Below are 17489 nucleotides of genomic sequence, written 5' to 3'. Positions count from 1 at the left end.
CTTTGCTTTACAAGTCAATGTCTGCATCAATCTGAACAGTGTGCTGTGTTTATGCAGTCCCCATGACTGTTATTAGTCATATTCCCCAACTTGCAGGCAAGTGCACACATGGGGGTCAACCCTTTTTAGTCTTGGATAGAAAATGCCCTTCCAAAATGATCAAAAGTGCCCCCACGACGCCACACACCCTCCATCCCGCCCTTCAGTAGACGCGCGACAACACCGCTCTTGAGTATGCGCGCTCAACCCCCCTCCCCGCTTTACAGTACGCGCGCGACAACACAGCTGATCAGAACGCGCGCGACAACACCGCTATCAGTACGCGCGCGGCAACAACACCCGCTTTAGGTTCGATCATTTACAGCTCTTTTTCATCCCCACTACTAGGAGCACACTCCATTTCCGCATTACTGGATCTGTAGCGACAACAGACCGCAAAGGATGATGGCCACGCCTGGGCTGATGGGAATTGTAGTTTCCGCTACCTCCCGTTCGCTTCATTCGCCTGAGCAAATTTTCTCAGAAGACCTATAGTTTTATCGAGTCATGCGACTACGGTAATATCGAAAAAAATTTCTATTGCGGTATGACGGTATTTACAATACCGTTACATCCCTATTAATAATATGTCATAAGTAAATATGTAGATATCATTAGTGTGAAAAGGAATAAAAGTGGTTGGTGCCATACTGCCCCCTAATGTTCATTTTACCAAGAAACTGCAGTCAATCCCATGTTGAAATACGTTTTTGAGCTTTAACAAAAATGTAGACTGAAGCAGATAATTTCCAACGAGCCTTTAACTTGGCATATCTAATAGTGGCCGGAGAGTAAAGGCTATAAGATCCCTCCAAAGTCTGATATATATCATGTATGCAATAAAACTGCTGGCTTACCATGAGCTTTTTCTGCTTGGAGAGGTATGGTTCTGTCAGCTGAGGCTCCTCGTGGTCCAACTTCATCAGTTCAGACGCTGCATTGGCCAAATGTCCTGAGAGAAATCAAAGCAAATTGTCTGCATCAGGCTTTTATCTGGATACACATTTATGTTGTAAACCCCTAGAAATCGGCGCAGTCATCCAGGTTTTATAGGAGTTCCTTCTCCGTGAGTTATGTATAGTTAATTTTGTCAGGCGGCCCACAGTGAACTGGCACTATTTTCTGCACGGTTTTAAGGCTCCTGACAACTAATTAAGGGATTTAATAAGACTTTACACATAAAATCAAAGCAGTGACTGTGATAAACAACACCTATCGTAAGGGCTCCCTCCAAGTTATGACCCATAAAAGAGATTTATTTGCAATTATGCCGGGTTTCCATGACTTTACGTGATTTACTTTGCTGCAATACATTGGCGGGATCAACTCTTTGGCTTGATTTACATTGTACTGGCTTGTTACGTAATAGGTGAGCAATGCGGGTTTACAGCAGATCCAATATCAATGAACTCTAAATAAATAGGCCAGCGTTAGAGCACTTGCGTTTGAGTAAGCCATGCCAATCCACAGCCAACATGCGAGACAGCAATTTGCATGAAATCTGAGAAATAAATACCGAGCAGGTTTTGCAAGGAGATTTTGATTTCTTACACTCCTAAAGGGTTAGTTCACGCGATGCACTGGATGTTGTAGTTAACCAAACGTTATCACTGACTTCCCACAGGTTTGAAATATACGATGATTCATTTTCCTTTGGCTTAGTCCCTTTATTTATCAGGGGTCACCACAGCGGAATGAACTGCCAACTATTCCAGCAAATGTTTTACCATTCCAGCTGCAACCCAGTACTGGCAAACGACCACACACACACACACACACACACACACACACACACACACACAAACACACACACACACACAAACACACACACACACACACACACACACACACACACGCACGCACGCACACACACACACACACACATACAAACACACACACATACACACACGCACGCACGCGCACACACACACACACACACACACACACACACACACACACATACACACACACACTGTGGTCAGTTTAGTTTATTCAATTCACCTATACTGCATGTCTTTAGACTGTGGGGGAGACTGGAGCATTAGGAGGAAAGCCACGCCAACACAGGGAGAACATACCAACTCCACACAGAAACTTATAAATGGTCTCTTCACTCAGGATTATTGGTGCGCTATATTGTAGTATCACTTACTACGTATTTCAGCAGTGGCGTACTTTGGGATCATGGAGTCGGTTGTGAGTTCAGGATGAAGAATGCATCCATGTGTGTAAGCATCCATGGGCAGTTCATCCAGCAGCTCTCGGTACTGCTGGACTCTTGCATACATGGGGGTGCCTTCATCTGGAATTAGCTGGGCTACTGTGTCTGGAAAAAACATACACACACAGATAGATGGTAAGTATTCTATACATAAATATATCTATATGCAATTCTTTCGATATGATCATATATCCTGCCTGGTGTGGTGATGTCATGCCTCACATGTCGCTGTTTCTGTGTGAAGTCAAGAAAGAGGTCTAACTCTGTGCCATGTGTATATACATATATGTTCGAGTCCAGATCGGGAGGTAATGTCCGATTCCAATCGAGTCTGAAAACGCATGATCGGGCCCAATTTCCGATCAGATCAGGATCTGGACATCCCTAATTATTATTATTGTTATTATTATTATTATTGTTCTTGTTATTATTATTATTATTATTATTATTATTATTATTATTATTATTATTATTATTAAATAGAGGTAGTGTTGCACTTTTTGACTATTTGATGCATTTAATTTCGATTCTAATTTTTACATATTTTTATTGTTGTATTTAATTCTTCAGTTATAAAAAATTATATATATATATATATATATATATATATATATATATATATATATATATATATATATATATATATATATATATATATATATATAAATAATATTTATTTATTATTATAATTTTTAGTTTTTTTATTTATTTAAAATAAAATGAAAATAAACTATGGACATATGCCGAGCTAGTGTTGTTCTCATACTGATAAACTTCCGGTGACCTGTTATTGGGAATTTTTTTCCATTTTCCTTGTGTTCCCTTTTCAGCATCGATGTTGTAATGTAATTAAAATACATTCAGTTAAATAAACTTTGGCGTTAATTTAGTTGCTCAAGCATAAAATGAGACAAAAGGCCTTTTACCCACACTCGCCCGTTAGAATCGGCAGGCTCGCGCAGAAGCTCTATTGAATATACTGGGGTAAAATAAATGCTCATATTACAAAGACATGGCGGGGGAAATGGTAATTTAATGCAGTGCTTCTTGTACAATGAGACCCACTTTATATCAGATATCACTCAGCCTGTGGAGATTGTTGATTTTTAAAGAGAACTGACCTTAAACGGGCAGATTTTTGCATTGGCATACAGTTCAGCGGAAGCGCTTAACCCAGGTTACTGGCAAATTAAAAGTCCTATTAGCATGCTTCTGCATATACCCTATTGAAGAATGAAAATTATTTCTGCGTCCATTTTGTTCAATGTAGATGTGAATAAACTTGCTACAATTTAAGTGTTTTATTTTTGTTTTTTTTGATAAAATATTTATTTTATTAATATTTCATATTCTTGCTTGCAAAACAGTATGCATGCGGAGTAGATAAAAAATAAGAAGAAGAAATAACATTTTTATTCTTTTTTTATCCAATGATAAAAATAATCTAATTTCATTACATAAAAATAAGAAAAAATTTTAATACATTTTTTAATTCTACTGCTGATCGCTTCACCCAACACTGGATCAAAATAACTCTGTTCTCCTACATCACACAAACAACTGAAATATCCTACTCCATCAAAACACACACACACACACACACACAACATAAAAATCTGCACTGACTCTCAGCAGCATCACCCTCCATTTGCCTGACTTCATTATAAATTAAAGCTGTGTACAGCAATTGTAAATTGCATTGGCCTGTAAGACATGATCCAGCACAACACGTACAGTATGAACAACTATTTTCTTCATTCATTCTCTAGGACATTATCACAAAACCCCAGCCTGATCTCACGAGGAAACGTAAGTATTTTACGTTTTGACAGTTTAGTGGTTAATTCGTATGAATTTGTACGAGTTCACTCGTACGAATATGTACGATTTTAAAAAGGAGGCTAGGCACCCAACCCCACCCCTATCCCCAACTGTCACTGGGTGATGAGCAAATCGTGCTAAATTGTACAAATTAGATCGTATGAAATCATACGAATTTGCCACTTAATCAAAAAGTTACAAATTGCCATGAGATTGCGTTGAAATCTCCCATTTATGTAAAGCCAGATTGAATGGCATCAACAAATAATAAAACAAACGTATTGGTAAAAGTAGCAAAATATATACATAACACAAAATATGTTTCAAAAGCGCCGATTTTTTTAGCCCACAGCATTTAGCAACGATTAAATTATTAAATTTTAGTCACTTTAACAATTTGTAATTAAGTACAAACAAACAACAAACAAGTAAGTAAAAAAAAATCTGAATCAGTCTGTTCAGATCTGATGAAGACATTGAATAAAAACGCTCAGCTCTGTTCACTTGAGCGAGTGATCCTAGATCAGTGAGAACACTCCCACACTCAAACTGTGTGTGAAGACATTTGAAATGACAAGTCTGTGAGAGAAACTATAGCGCAGAGCGTTTATAGAGATTTACCATTTGTGCTGCTTATACAGGCCTAGAGGGAAACAACTGTAGTTATAGTTAACCTTCTTAGACAGAATGTGCCAACTAAAACTGTGTTGTTAGGATAAAAGGCCTTTAGAGAAACAATTATTTGAGTTTTTGTTTTTCTAACCTAGATTTACAGTAAATAGAGAAAATGTGCATTTCCCCACCATCTACTTATATCACTTTAAAATATCTGTCACATCTGTCTTAATGTGGTAGATTTAATATGGTAAATTCATTAGGCCAACACAATTGTGTTTTTGAATGATTATAATTATTCATACATTCATTCATTTTAGCTTAGTTGCTTTATTAAACAGGGGTTGCCACAGCGGAATAAACCGCCAACTTATCCAACATATGTTTTTCACAGTGGATGTCCTTCCAGCTGCAACCTAGAGCTGGGAAACACCCCTACACTCTCTCAATCACAAACAAAAACTAATACACTACAACCAATTTAGTTTATTCAATCCACCTATAGCGCATGTGTTTGGCCTGTGGGGGAAACTGAAGCGACCAGAGGAAACCCACGCCAACACAGGGAAAACATGCAAACTCCACAGAGAAATGCCAACTAGCCCAGCAAGGACTCGAACTAGCGACCTTCCTGTAGTGAGGCGACAGTGCTAACCACTGAGCCACCAAGCCGCCACAACACTGGCTCACCTTTAGCCACCGCAGCTGCCTCGTATCATTTTTGTCTTTAAAGGTAAGTAGTGTGATTGCGGTCAGTCTTACCTCCTACAAAGTTGGTCTCTATATAGTCTATGATTTGGTTGTAGTCACTGACGATGGTGTCTCCGTGGATGAACACTGGCACTTCCTCTCCTAGGTTGAGCCTCATGAACCAAGGCTCCTTTTGCTCAGTGAGAGGCAGACTGACGTCCCGCTCTTCACACAAAAGCCCTTTCTCGTTGATCACCAGACGCACCTGTACAAAAATCATACATGACATCATCATGACATTCGATTCGAGACTCTGAATGGCTTTCGTTTAATGTTACATTACCATCATTATCGTTATTAAATACCTTATTTTTAACCCTGGGTAAAGAAACACATCACATTTCTAATTTGGCAGCACTATTTACTCATTTTTTAGCAGCCAACAGTCAGTATTCAAATGCCTCCCATGTTACACATTGTTTAAAGGTGCTGTATGTAAGTTCTTGACTCTTCTAAAGCATAAATACACCATAATACATTTGCTGATTTTTAAGAAATGCTAAGTGAACGTTCTTGTTTATCTGAAAAACAATGCTGAAATCAGATATTCTGCTTTGAAAATGTTTGTTAAGTGCTGGAACAGCTCTTTGTTTTGGTCATTTAACCCGCCCAATGGCAGTTTAGCCAAATATATTTCAGCACCCTGGGTTGCCTTGTTGGAATATTTCATTCATTCAGTCAGGAAGGCTATCAAAGCATGTGCCCATGACCGAAATGCGAACTCTGGTGAACAGTAACAGCTTCCGAAATGAGACGCAAATTCCAGATGAGGTGGTTATTAATTAGCAAATAATATAAATATGAACATAAACATTAGGTGAGTAAGTTACATTGTAACCCTGTGTCTAAACAACATGCTGCACGAGGAGTATGAGCAATTCAGCTGTTTGCACCAGACGAAACATGACAGAAATGTAAATACAGCCATTCAGAAGTAAAGAATAGTGCACTCACTGCACTCCAACAAAATGGTAAGGTTTATAATCTAAGTACTACTATCTGCTGCTGTTTTCAGTAGTATGGCAATAAATGTGATGTAAAATGGCAGTCAAACTCACATAATTAGCATTTAACACTGAATAAAGCACATGAGGTGTACCTGAGGTGATCATTGTCAGTTTTCTGTTGTTCAGCTTTAAGAAATAGAAGCCGTTTCTAAAATATACATTTCAGGTGTTGATTAGAAGAAAAACCTTCTTTTAATGTAAAAAATTATTTCTTCTATTGCGTGCTGTTGCTTTAATTTAGAACACGACTTAAATCAGCCTTTAGGCTCGATAGTCAGGCTCACTCCTGTCAATTTCATCAGTCTGGCAACCTGCGCTTGCACACCTGGATCAAAACACACACAATACCTAGTTCAACCACTGGGTGTCAAACTTACATACTGCACCTTTAAAACGGTTGTTTCAGAAAAACTTGTAACAGAATCATCCGTGTCATCTGGAATGCCAAAAATATTGAATTCTTACTTTTATACATGTATGGTAAATTATCCATAAATTAAGAGATTTACTTTTTTTTTTTTTTATTGTTTTTCCCCTGTTTATTTATGCTCTTGAGTTGCATTGTGGAACTTTCCTCTATCAACTTTTGATGTTGAAAAGTTTGAAACAGGGACTTTAATTGATATTTTTAATAGTATGAAGTGATGGATTGCTGGTGTAAACATTTATAGGGGCTCAGTGGTTAGCACTGTTGCTCAAAGCAAGAAGGTGGCTGGTGTTCTGACGGTTCATTCCGCTGTGGCGACCCCTGATGAATAAAGGGACTAAGTCGAAGAAAAATGAATGAATGAACTTTTATTTATTCATTCATTCATTTTCTTCTCGGTTTAGTCCCTTTATTAATTAAGGGTTGCCACAGCGCAATGAACCGCCAACTTAACTACAGACAATTCAGTTTATTCAATTCACCTATACCGCATGTCTTTGGACTGTGAGGGAAACCAGAGCACCTGGAGAAAACCCACATGAACATGCACACTACACTCAGAAACGCCAACTGACCCAGCCGGGGCTCGAACAAGCTACTTTCTTGCTGTTAGGCTACTACGCCACCGTGCTGCCCAATGAACTTTAATATATTTTATATTTTAAAATGTATTTATCATCTTTTTAAAAAACGTATAGTTTTAAACTACTAAAATGTCAATAAGTCCCCTTTTGAGAATGCAAAATCAAATTGTTCAACATCAAAAGTGGACAGAGCAGAGATCAACATCCCATAATGCAATTCATAACCATAAATAAATAGAAAGCACTGATCAAAAACACAAAATAAGAAAATGATATGGATTTTTTTTACCATGCAGCCCTTAAAGTTCAATAAGTAAACAAACATCTACTGTATAGCAAATTACATGTACTATTTTTATTGCTATTGTTATTTCCATAAACAGTATATAACATTCATGAAACCTTTCCATTGCAGAAAAGACAAATCTGTACATTTCATTCTGAACATTCTTCACACATTAAGAAAAATTGTTATTTTAAGAACTACTGTTTATCAAGATTATGTAAGGAACTAAACATCTTTTGTATGGCTTCACTGTGAAAACCTCCTTTAAGAACCTTTTTCAAAGTGTGCTGCGTTTGTTTGGACATTTGGTAAACGGGCATGCAATAACCAATGATGTTCCACCCAAAATCAAGATTCAGAGATTATACCAGACCACTATACCACATTAAAAGGTCAAACCACACAAAGCAGACCTGTATTATAAAGATTTTTCTAAAACTGGAAATGTCAAAAACAAAACGTCTTATTGTGACACAATTTGCATCATCAGTGTTCTGTGATATTTGGACTCCACTTTATGTCATGAGAAAGCAGATGGCTTTATTTTTGTAAACACTGTATCTATTTAATAATTATTCAAATCAATTTCACTCTTGATGTGGTTTTTGAAGGCATTTGTGTTTTTATTAAATGTCTGGCTGGCCAGCTGTTTGAAATTAGATCCAACATTTTATTGCTTGTCTGATGTGGGCACACATTTTGTTCTTGTTGACTAATGGGCTCAAACCAATGTGGCATCTTTCTAAAATGCCTGTTTGTATTTAAAGTGAGCAACTCTGAGGTCTACAGCAGTAGCTATAGCAACAATACATATAGTAACTATAAATACAACAGCATGTGGGAAAAGAAAGCTTGGCCATGTGTCTGAGATTTCAAATCTCTTACACCTTGGCTTCAAGAGAAACAACACAACATGTTTCATAGAGCCCTTTGATGAACTGAGAAATCTAAATTGTCTATCTTTCAACATATAAGAGGTCATTGTACTACAAAAACTTTCTGCAGAATTCAAAAATATATATAAATTAGGTTTTCTATCTAAAATCAAACATATTTTTATGATACTTGGGGTATTTTAAAGACTACTTTGAAAGTGTTAAGGATCTAATATTATTTAGATTAGTAATTAAACAGGAAAAATGTATTTAATTTATGAGAACCGCCCTGTAATTTTCCTTCAAGAAAATATTATTAACATACAAAATGATGTTATTATCTTGTGTAAAAGGTGACATTTCAGCAATGTTGTATGCATGTAGTTTGGATTTAGGTGTGTACAGTATTTCTTAAGTTTTCTCTCTTGTCAAGAAAAAAACTGAACTCTAAACTGTCCTGTTAGTTAAAAAAAACAGCTTTTATTAAAGCCAATCTACCAAAAAGGCTGAAGGGCATAACTTGTAGCATGTTAGAGACGTAACTTAAAGTTAAGGAGAACCACATGTCATAACTAAGTTGTCAGCAAGATGGCGCTATACATTAGTTCGGATGAGATGTTACACCGAGGTCTTGACTCTCTGTGGTCATTAAACTTCCATGGCACTTCTCGTAAAGAATAAGCTTGTAAAACCAGTGTCCTCGCCAAAGTCCCTCAATCGGCCCTTACGATCATGGCCTCCCAATCATCCCCATTTACTGAATTGACTGTATCACTGTCTCTTCACTCCACTAATAGCTGGTGTGTGGTTAGCGCACTGGCATTGTTGTCCTGTGGCTGCCGTCGCATCATCCAAGTGGATGCTGCACACTGATGGTGGTGTGGAGAGACCCCCTCTTATGATTGTGAAGCGCTTTGGGTGTATGGCCATACACAATAAATGCGCTATATAAATACACATTACATTACATAAGAGTAGAGTAAATTCAGTTGACTAAAATCTTATGAAATTTAGTCGATTTAAACTAAAATGGTTCAGAAGACTAAAATATGACTAAAACATTTTAGTAAACAATTTTAGCTAAAAAACTAAGACTAAAACTAAACCAACATTTGCTGTCAAAATAACACTGGTACGTGAGATGTCACTGGGGTGGCTCCTTTTTAAAAGTTGCACATTTGTACCTAAAGGGTTCATATTAATACATCTCATCCTTCAAGTTCCTGGGGACGTACAGTACATCTTAAAGGACCTTTCCTGGACGACCAACACCTCCAGCCTGATCAAGAAGGCTCACCAGCGCCTATTCTTCTTAAGGCAACTTAAGAAGAACCAGCTTTCATCAGCCATCTTGGTGAACTTCTACCGCTGCACAATAGAAAGTATCCTGACCAACTGCGTCACAGTCTGGTATGGAAGCTGCTCTGTTGCTGAGCGTAAGGCACTGCAGCGGGTGGTGAAACCTGCCCAACGTATCACAGGGACCACACTGCCAGTGCCAGCCATTGAGGACATCCAGAGAAAACACTGTCTGTACCGAGCAAGCAGTATTCTGAAGGAAACCTTTCACCCCACTCATAGACTGTTTTCACTCCTGCCTTCCGGCAGGCAATTCAGGCTCCCCCAGACAAAAACCAGCAGACTGAGGAACAGCTTTTTCCCCAGAGCTGTCTCCCTCTTAAACTCTTCCTCTCACTGACTCTTTTGCCCCCAATACACCCCCCACTCACCACTAACTTAAACTCCTCACAATAACTGCACTGTTTAACATTTGCACATTTTAAAATGTGCACATATTCATTGCACTACATTACACTGACTTACTTACATGGACATTTGTAATTATGTACACACCCACTGCACATATACATTTGTAATCATGTTAATTTATCTGCACTACTGATTATTAATAGTAACCTGTACATATATTCATCTATTGTAAATCACTGTTCATAGCTAATACAACCTGTATATAATGTTGATAGTACATCCATCTGTAAACATCGCCATAGTTTTTCTATAACTGCCCTTTATAACTCATATCTGTATCCTGCACTTGCTGCTATTGCACTGCTGGTTAGACCTAAACTGCATTTGGTTGCATTGTACTTGTACATGTGTAATGACAATAAAGTTGAATCTAATCTAATCTAATCAAATGTACATATTAGTACCTAAAAAGTGTACCTCTTAATTTTTTTAGGTACATATATGTTTTTGTGGTGCCAAAATGGACCCTTTAAGTACAAATGATTTATCTTTTAAAAAAGGTACCTGACCAGTGACAGCTCGCCTAATTTATTTCTGACAGTGTAATCAAAACTGTTAGTCAATAATATAAATGGCCTTTTACTTCTGAATTTACAATCCGCCATTCTTAGCCAAACGCTGTGTTCAAATGAGGACTAAAAGAGCTTGTTTACTTCTTAATTATGATGTCTGGTGATGACAATATCAGTGAACCCTTAGAAAACAGTACAACATCCACAAAGGCAGTTCATGACCCCATTAGAGGAGAATATCAGTGAATGAAGTAGCATTAAAGATACAATCCCGCCTCGTTCTCCTAATCCAGATTAATTGGTCCCGATAAAACGAGTCGCTCTGATTGATGAGTGACAAGAGCATCAGTCAGCAGCTCCAGGAAAGGCTATTGAATGTCAGACTTTACTGTGCTGAGGTTTGAGAGGTGTTACAAAGCCAATTAACACGTCTGATGAGGCACTTCACAACAACTGTGGGATGCTAGACCAGTGATGTACAGTAACCAAGTGTTGTTACTTCATTACTGCATACTTAAGTACATGTTTTAGGTATTTGTACTTGAGTTTTCATGACTCATTTCTAATATCTGATTTTTTTTGTCTTTGCCATGATGACAGCACATAATGTTTTACTAGTTATTTTGCAAGATGCATAGTATTCAGCTTAAAACTGTGATGTTAAGGCTTAACTAGGCAAGTCAGGTTAAGTTAGGCTTTATCACCAGATAGCCATGCCTGCTGTAATTCCTATTTTACAAACCTATATCAACATTTTAATACAAGTCTTTATTTGAAAGAGTATGTCTTGAGGATTTGATTTTACCTTAGCGCTGTGCTTTCATTTTCTCTGTCTCAGTACATATTTTAGAAAACTTTTACTTTATTATATTCATTGAACATAAAAATGTACTTTTTACTCTGCTGCATTTCCCGAAGAGAGGAGTAAAAGGCTATTTTAAAGGGGAGAAATCCTCACAGATAAGACAGCGATGAGTAACTTGTGAACAAGCTGAAATTTACAAGTTAACCAGTTAAATCTGTTCACAACTGCACTGAACAAGTAATTCGGGAAATGGAATGACATATGCAAATGAGTTAACAATTAATTGATTCAAATGTTCTGTTCAAAGTGAGTATCCAGAAAACGATTCACTGATTTTAAATGATCTCTTAAGAGTGAGTCACTAGAAAACGATTCACTGATTTAAATGATTTATTCAGAGTGAGTCCTCAGTAAGGAAATCTACTGATTCGAATAATCTGTTCAGAGTGAGTCTCTAGTAAATGATTCATTGATTCAAATGATCTGTTCAGAGTGAGTCTCCAGAAAATTATTTGGATTCAAATTATCTGTTTATTTAAAGATAGATAGATAGATAGAGAGAGAGAGAGAGAGAGAGAGAGAGAGAGAGATCAATTCATTTACTAGAGAGTGAGTCTCTAGTAAATGATTCACTGATTTAAATGATATCTTCAGAGTGAGTCTCTAAATGATTTATTGATTTAAATTATATGTTCAGAGTGAGTCTCCAGAAAATGATTCACAAATTTAAATGATTTGTTTAGAGTGAGTCTACAAAAATTATTCAGATTCAAATTATCTATTTAAAGTGAGTCTCCAGAAAAGATTCACTGATTTTGAAAATGGGGTTCAGCGTGTGAATGTAGTTTTCACTTGAATTATTATGAATTTCATTGTGGTTATCAGAGTATGATAGTTTTGGAAATTCAATTTATTTACAAAATAAACATACATTAATAAGTACTTTTACATTTATTCATTCATTCCGTTTTCTTTGACTTAGTCCCTTTATTCATCAGGGGTCGCCACAGCGGAACGAACCACTAACTTACACAGCAAATGCCCTTCTAGCTGCAACCCATCACTGGGAAACACCCATATACTCTCATTCACACACATACACTACGGCCAATTTAGTTTATTCAATTCACCTATACCACATGTCTTTGGACTGTGGGGGAAACCCACGCCAACACGGGGAGAACATGCAAACTTCACACAGAAATGCCAACTGACCCAGCTAAGACTCGAACCAGCGACCTTCTTGCTGTAAGGCAACAGTGCTAACCACTGAGCCACCATGTCTCCCAAATAGAAAATCAAGTACTTTTGTACTTTGACTAAAGTGATATTAGAAAGTATACAATATACTTCTACTGGATAAACATTTTATTAGGATATTTGTTTATTTGTTCATATCTGTTCACAAATGCTACTTTAACTTATTTAATAAGTAAATAAGATTATTAAACGATTTCTTTTAAGTTATACAAAGTTTAACATAATATATTTAGTCAGTTTGATTGATGTACATTAAGATGACTAGAGAAGTTCATTTGATTCAACTAAAATAATTCAGGCAGCAAGCATTTTAAGATTGTAGTCAAGTGCCTAGTACTGTATGTGTACTTCATCCACCACTGGAATGGCCACAAAATAATCATCTGGAAAGGACACATCTTAACCTTTTGCAGCTTCATCAGGAGAACACATTGATTAATACACAAAAATTAAAGCGTTGAAAGATCTGCTCAGTGAGGTGACATGGTTGTTTCCATGATTGTTATTTCTCAAGTCAAAATTAATTTCACAGGAGCATCATGAAGAACAATAAAGCTTTGCCTTATTTAACAGCGTTTCTCAGTCTGCTGGTAAGTAAATAGGAGATGGATTTTGGCAGGCCATTGATTTTTTCCTCAGCTTTCCATGCATGTCTGTAACTACTGTAATCAGCAAAATGAATCAGTTTATGATCTGAGCCTCGCTGATGTTTTGGTCAATTTAATATTGTTGTGAGGAGTCAGGTTTAGCTTAGAGGTAACACGTAATATTCATTTAAATCAGACTGACTAGAGAGAGACAATCAAATACGAGAGCCTCACGCTTGCTGGGTCATCCTACGGAATATGAGGCCTTTCCTATTTCGAATCAGCATATTTAATGTAAACATTTTATTAAAATAAACATTTTATGAGACAATGAATGTCTTTAAGTGTTAACTGGATGCATTGCAGCTTTTAGGCAAGGCTTTTATTATACATTGGTTGACAGCTTTGCTTTTAAAAAGGGGTCAAGGAGATTGTTGGTAAATTTTTAGCCATCACTAGCCTTGTGCTCAAGGTCAAGATACTAGAAAGTGTTTATTGGAAAGTTGCATTTTAGTGCACATATAAATAAAATCAGCGATATATAAACAACTTTAAAATGTTGTGGAAGCAACACGGTGGCGCAGTGGGTAGCGTCATCGCCTCACAGCAAGAAGGTCGCTGGTTTGAGCCCCGGCTGGGCCAGTTGGCATTTCTGTATGGAGTTTGCATGTTCTCCATGTGTTGGCCTGGGTTTCCTGCGTGTGCCCCGGTTTCCCCCACAGTCCAAATACATGTACTATAAGCTAAATTGGCCGTAGTGTATGTGTGTATGTCCTGGGCCTCTAGATTGAGGGTTGTGTGCTAACAACTCATAAAAACTAGATGTAACAAAACACCAATATAGTGTGGCTAAATATCAACTGTGAAATAAATGGCCCTGGAAGTAAGTAAGTAATCACAGGTTTCAGTCGATGCTTTAAAAATACATTGGATGACAGCTTTGCTTTATAAAAGGGTCGTCGGTCAAGGGGTTGTAGGTCATTTGTAGCCATTTAGCCATCACTAGCCTTGTGCTCAAGGTCATGATACTAGAAAGTGCTGCGTTTTATTCATTCAGTAATTTTCTTTTCGGCTTAGTCCCTTTATTAATCTGGGCTCGCCACAGCGGAATGAACCGCTAACTTATCCAGCATATGTTTTACGCACTGGATTCCCTCCCAGCTGCACCCATACACTCATTCACACACATACACTACGGACAATTTAGCCTACATAAATTCACCTATAGCGCATGTCTTTGGACTTGTGGTGGAAACGGAAGCACCCGGTGTAAACCACGCCAACACAGGGAGAACATGCAAACTCCACACAGAAATGCCAACTGACCCAGATGAACAAGTGACCTTCTTGCTTGAGGCATCAGCATTTTGAACAACTTTAAAAAATAAAAGTCACATTTATAAATATATCGTCATAATAAAGGTACACCATCATTCAGAATGAACAGTACGTAATAGGGCTGCATATATTGTTTCAGCATCAATACCGTATTGTGCAAATATGCAATAGTCAAAACGCAGAGTTGAGATTATAATTAACCAGGAAACAGTTCAGAACACAAGCAAAGTTTAAACCTACTGCAGAAAGACTACAGAAACTAATTTATTGTCACTGTGTAAGATTTCAAGCTAACTTAAACCATTTGGGGACAAGAATTTATCAAATTTGTTGCATGTAAAATATAAAATAATGAATTCTTTTCTAATAGATATTTAAATGATCTTATGAAATTATCTTAATATGCAGAAAAGAATAGATTTTTTCTTTTTTTTTCAGAAAAGAATAAATATTGCAATCTCTATTTTCCCAATATCACGCAACTCTAGTACTTAATAATATATAAATGTTTAAATGAAATTATGCTGGGTTTTAAAATACCAAATCCTATCTGGTAATGTTTATAGTACATCCATCTGTAAATACTCATAGTTTTTCTATACTTACACTTTACAATTTATACATACAGTGCTCAGCATATATAAGTACACCCCTCACAAATCTCTCTTTTAAACTCATATTTTTAATAGAAAGCTATATCAAATTATTTAATTATATATTTGTGCATATACATTAGATTAGTCAGTACTGGAGCCAAATCTGGAGCTTATCTAACAAAATAATTAACGATAAAGGTCCAAAAACTAGTACAGCCAAATTTATGCAATAGAAAAATATTAAATACAAATTTTAAAAAGAGGAAAAATAAACAGAAGCAAAAAAATAGAAAAACTGATTTGAAATTTTGTAGGTTGTAATTTATTTTTTGCAATATTTTGCTTCAAATTATTTGTACTATCTTTCATTCCTAAATATGTTCAGTGGCTAAATATTATTTTAATAAATATATCTGTTTAATAAATCTGTTTTGTTTAGATGCACTAAGATACATTTCCTATATTCACTGAGAAATGTATAAAAATATTCATTTTCAAAATGGGGTGTACTCAGTTATGCTGAGCACTGTATATCCTGCACTTGCTGCTATTGCACTCCTGGTTAGACATAAACTGCTGCCTTGTACATGTGCAATGACAATAAATTTGAATCTAATCGAATCTAACAAATAAAACTCTAATTATTTACTATTTTATTATAATTTAATAAATGTTGTGTTTGTATATAGGATAAACATTTTCATACACTAAAGATATATTCATTAAATAGTCTAAATCAATAATAAAACAACAATATAACAGGTATAATTTCATACTAACGTATATTATGTAACACTTCAAAAACATGACATTTTTAATTAAAAAAAATCTAAAAACCCTACAATATTATGTATGCATGTATGTACAGTGCTCAGCATATATAAGAAAACATGCACATAAGCATTGCATATGCTGCACTTGCTGCTATTGCATTTTTGGTAAGACCTAAACTGCATTTCATTGCCTTGTACTTGTATATGTGCAATGACACTAAAGCTGAATCTAATCTAACAAATAAAATCCTAATTATTTTGTATGTTATTATAATTTAATAAATTTTGTGTTTGCATTTTTGATAAAATATATTCATTAAACAATAAAACAACACAATTTAACAGGTATAATTTCATATTAACTTATGCATGCTATATTATGTAACATTAAAAACATCACATTTTAATAAGAAAACACTCAAATATTATGTGTGCATGCATGTATATATATTTTTGCTGATGGCATTCATTGAAATGCCTATTAGCCTAGCATACAGCAGAAGTTAGGGTTAATTGTTAAAGTTTCCACATTAATGATGCACACAGAAACACATTAACTTGGAAATGACCATGACTGAAACCTGCACGAAGCATATTGACAGCAGAATACAGAATCACCGTTTGTTTTTCACAAAGCTACCTCATTTTAATGAATAATTTATACTACCATCATCATCATCATCATCATTCAGGGCAAAACAGCGCACAACTCCTCAACAATAGCTTATAAACAGTTAACCCCAATGCATTAGCCCCCAATATCAACCCAATGCATACCCCTGATCGATGATATTGAGCTGCGGCTTTACTTAAGGCAAAAAATATCCCGTCTCCTGCTGAGCTTTCGTAATGTCTTCATAAAGGACGCAATGGAACGCACAGGTAGGCCAATAAAGCGCGCGTGCATCCCGAACAAGCGCAATGTATTCCCGCTGTGGCTTTACATGCTGCATAGTACACACACACACACACACACATATATACATTCACCCACCATTTTCACGCTGTGTTTTCCTTACCTTCTGCGAGCTGAAGGACTGAGTCCAGTGGTACAGCACGAGCCTGTCTTTGGAGTATGGCTTGTGTTCGTGTATCGTGGGCTCGTGACTCTCCTCTCCGTCTGGGATTTTGCCATCTTCCTCCATGGCTGAAATGGGCCACCAGCTACAGTTGGTGGGAGTAACATTGTTGGAAGACGCCATGACAGAGGGTTTTGTGCGTGT

At 36.6% G+C, this 17489-nt stretch overlaps 1 protein-coding gene across 3 annotated transcripts in view; it reads right to left on the bottom strand.

Annotated features, from left to right (window-relative positions):
• Nucleotides 1-17489, bottom strand: part of gdap1l1 (ganglioside induced differentiation associated protein 1-like 1) — a 27599-nt gene extending 10110 nt beyond the window's left edge. For 2 of the 3 annotated variants that reach the window (XM_073939297.1, XM_682281.7), the window contains exons 1-4: nt 17286-17489; nt 5459-5651; nt 2192-2365; nt 897-991 (exon numbers count right to left, since the gene is read on the bottom strand). In XM_073939297.1, coding sequence (XP_073795398.1) covers nt 897-991; nt 2192-2365; nt 5459-5651; nt 17286-17468 — 645 coding nt within the window. In that variant the 5' untranslated portion in view covers nt 17469-17489. Of the gene's footprint in view, nt 1-11; nt 992-2191; nt 2366-5458; nt 5652-17285 lie in introns of all 3 variants that reach the window. The other variant, XR_012398659.1, reaches the window with a different exon arrangement.

This window comes from Danio rerio, chromosome 23, assembly GCF_049306965.1.
Source record: "Danio rerio strain Tuebingen ecotype United States chromosome 23, GRCz12tu, whole genome shotgun sequence".
In the NCBI taxonomy this organism is placed as follows: Eukaryota; Metazoa; Chordata; class Actinopteri; order Cypriniformes; family Danionidae; genus Danio; species Danio rerio.
This window is presented reverse-complemented; position numbering and strand designations above follow the sequence as displayed.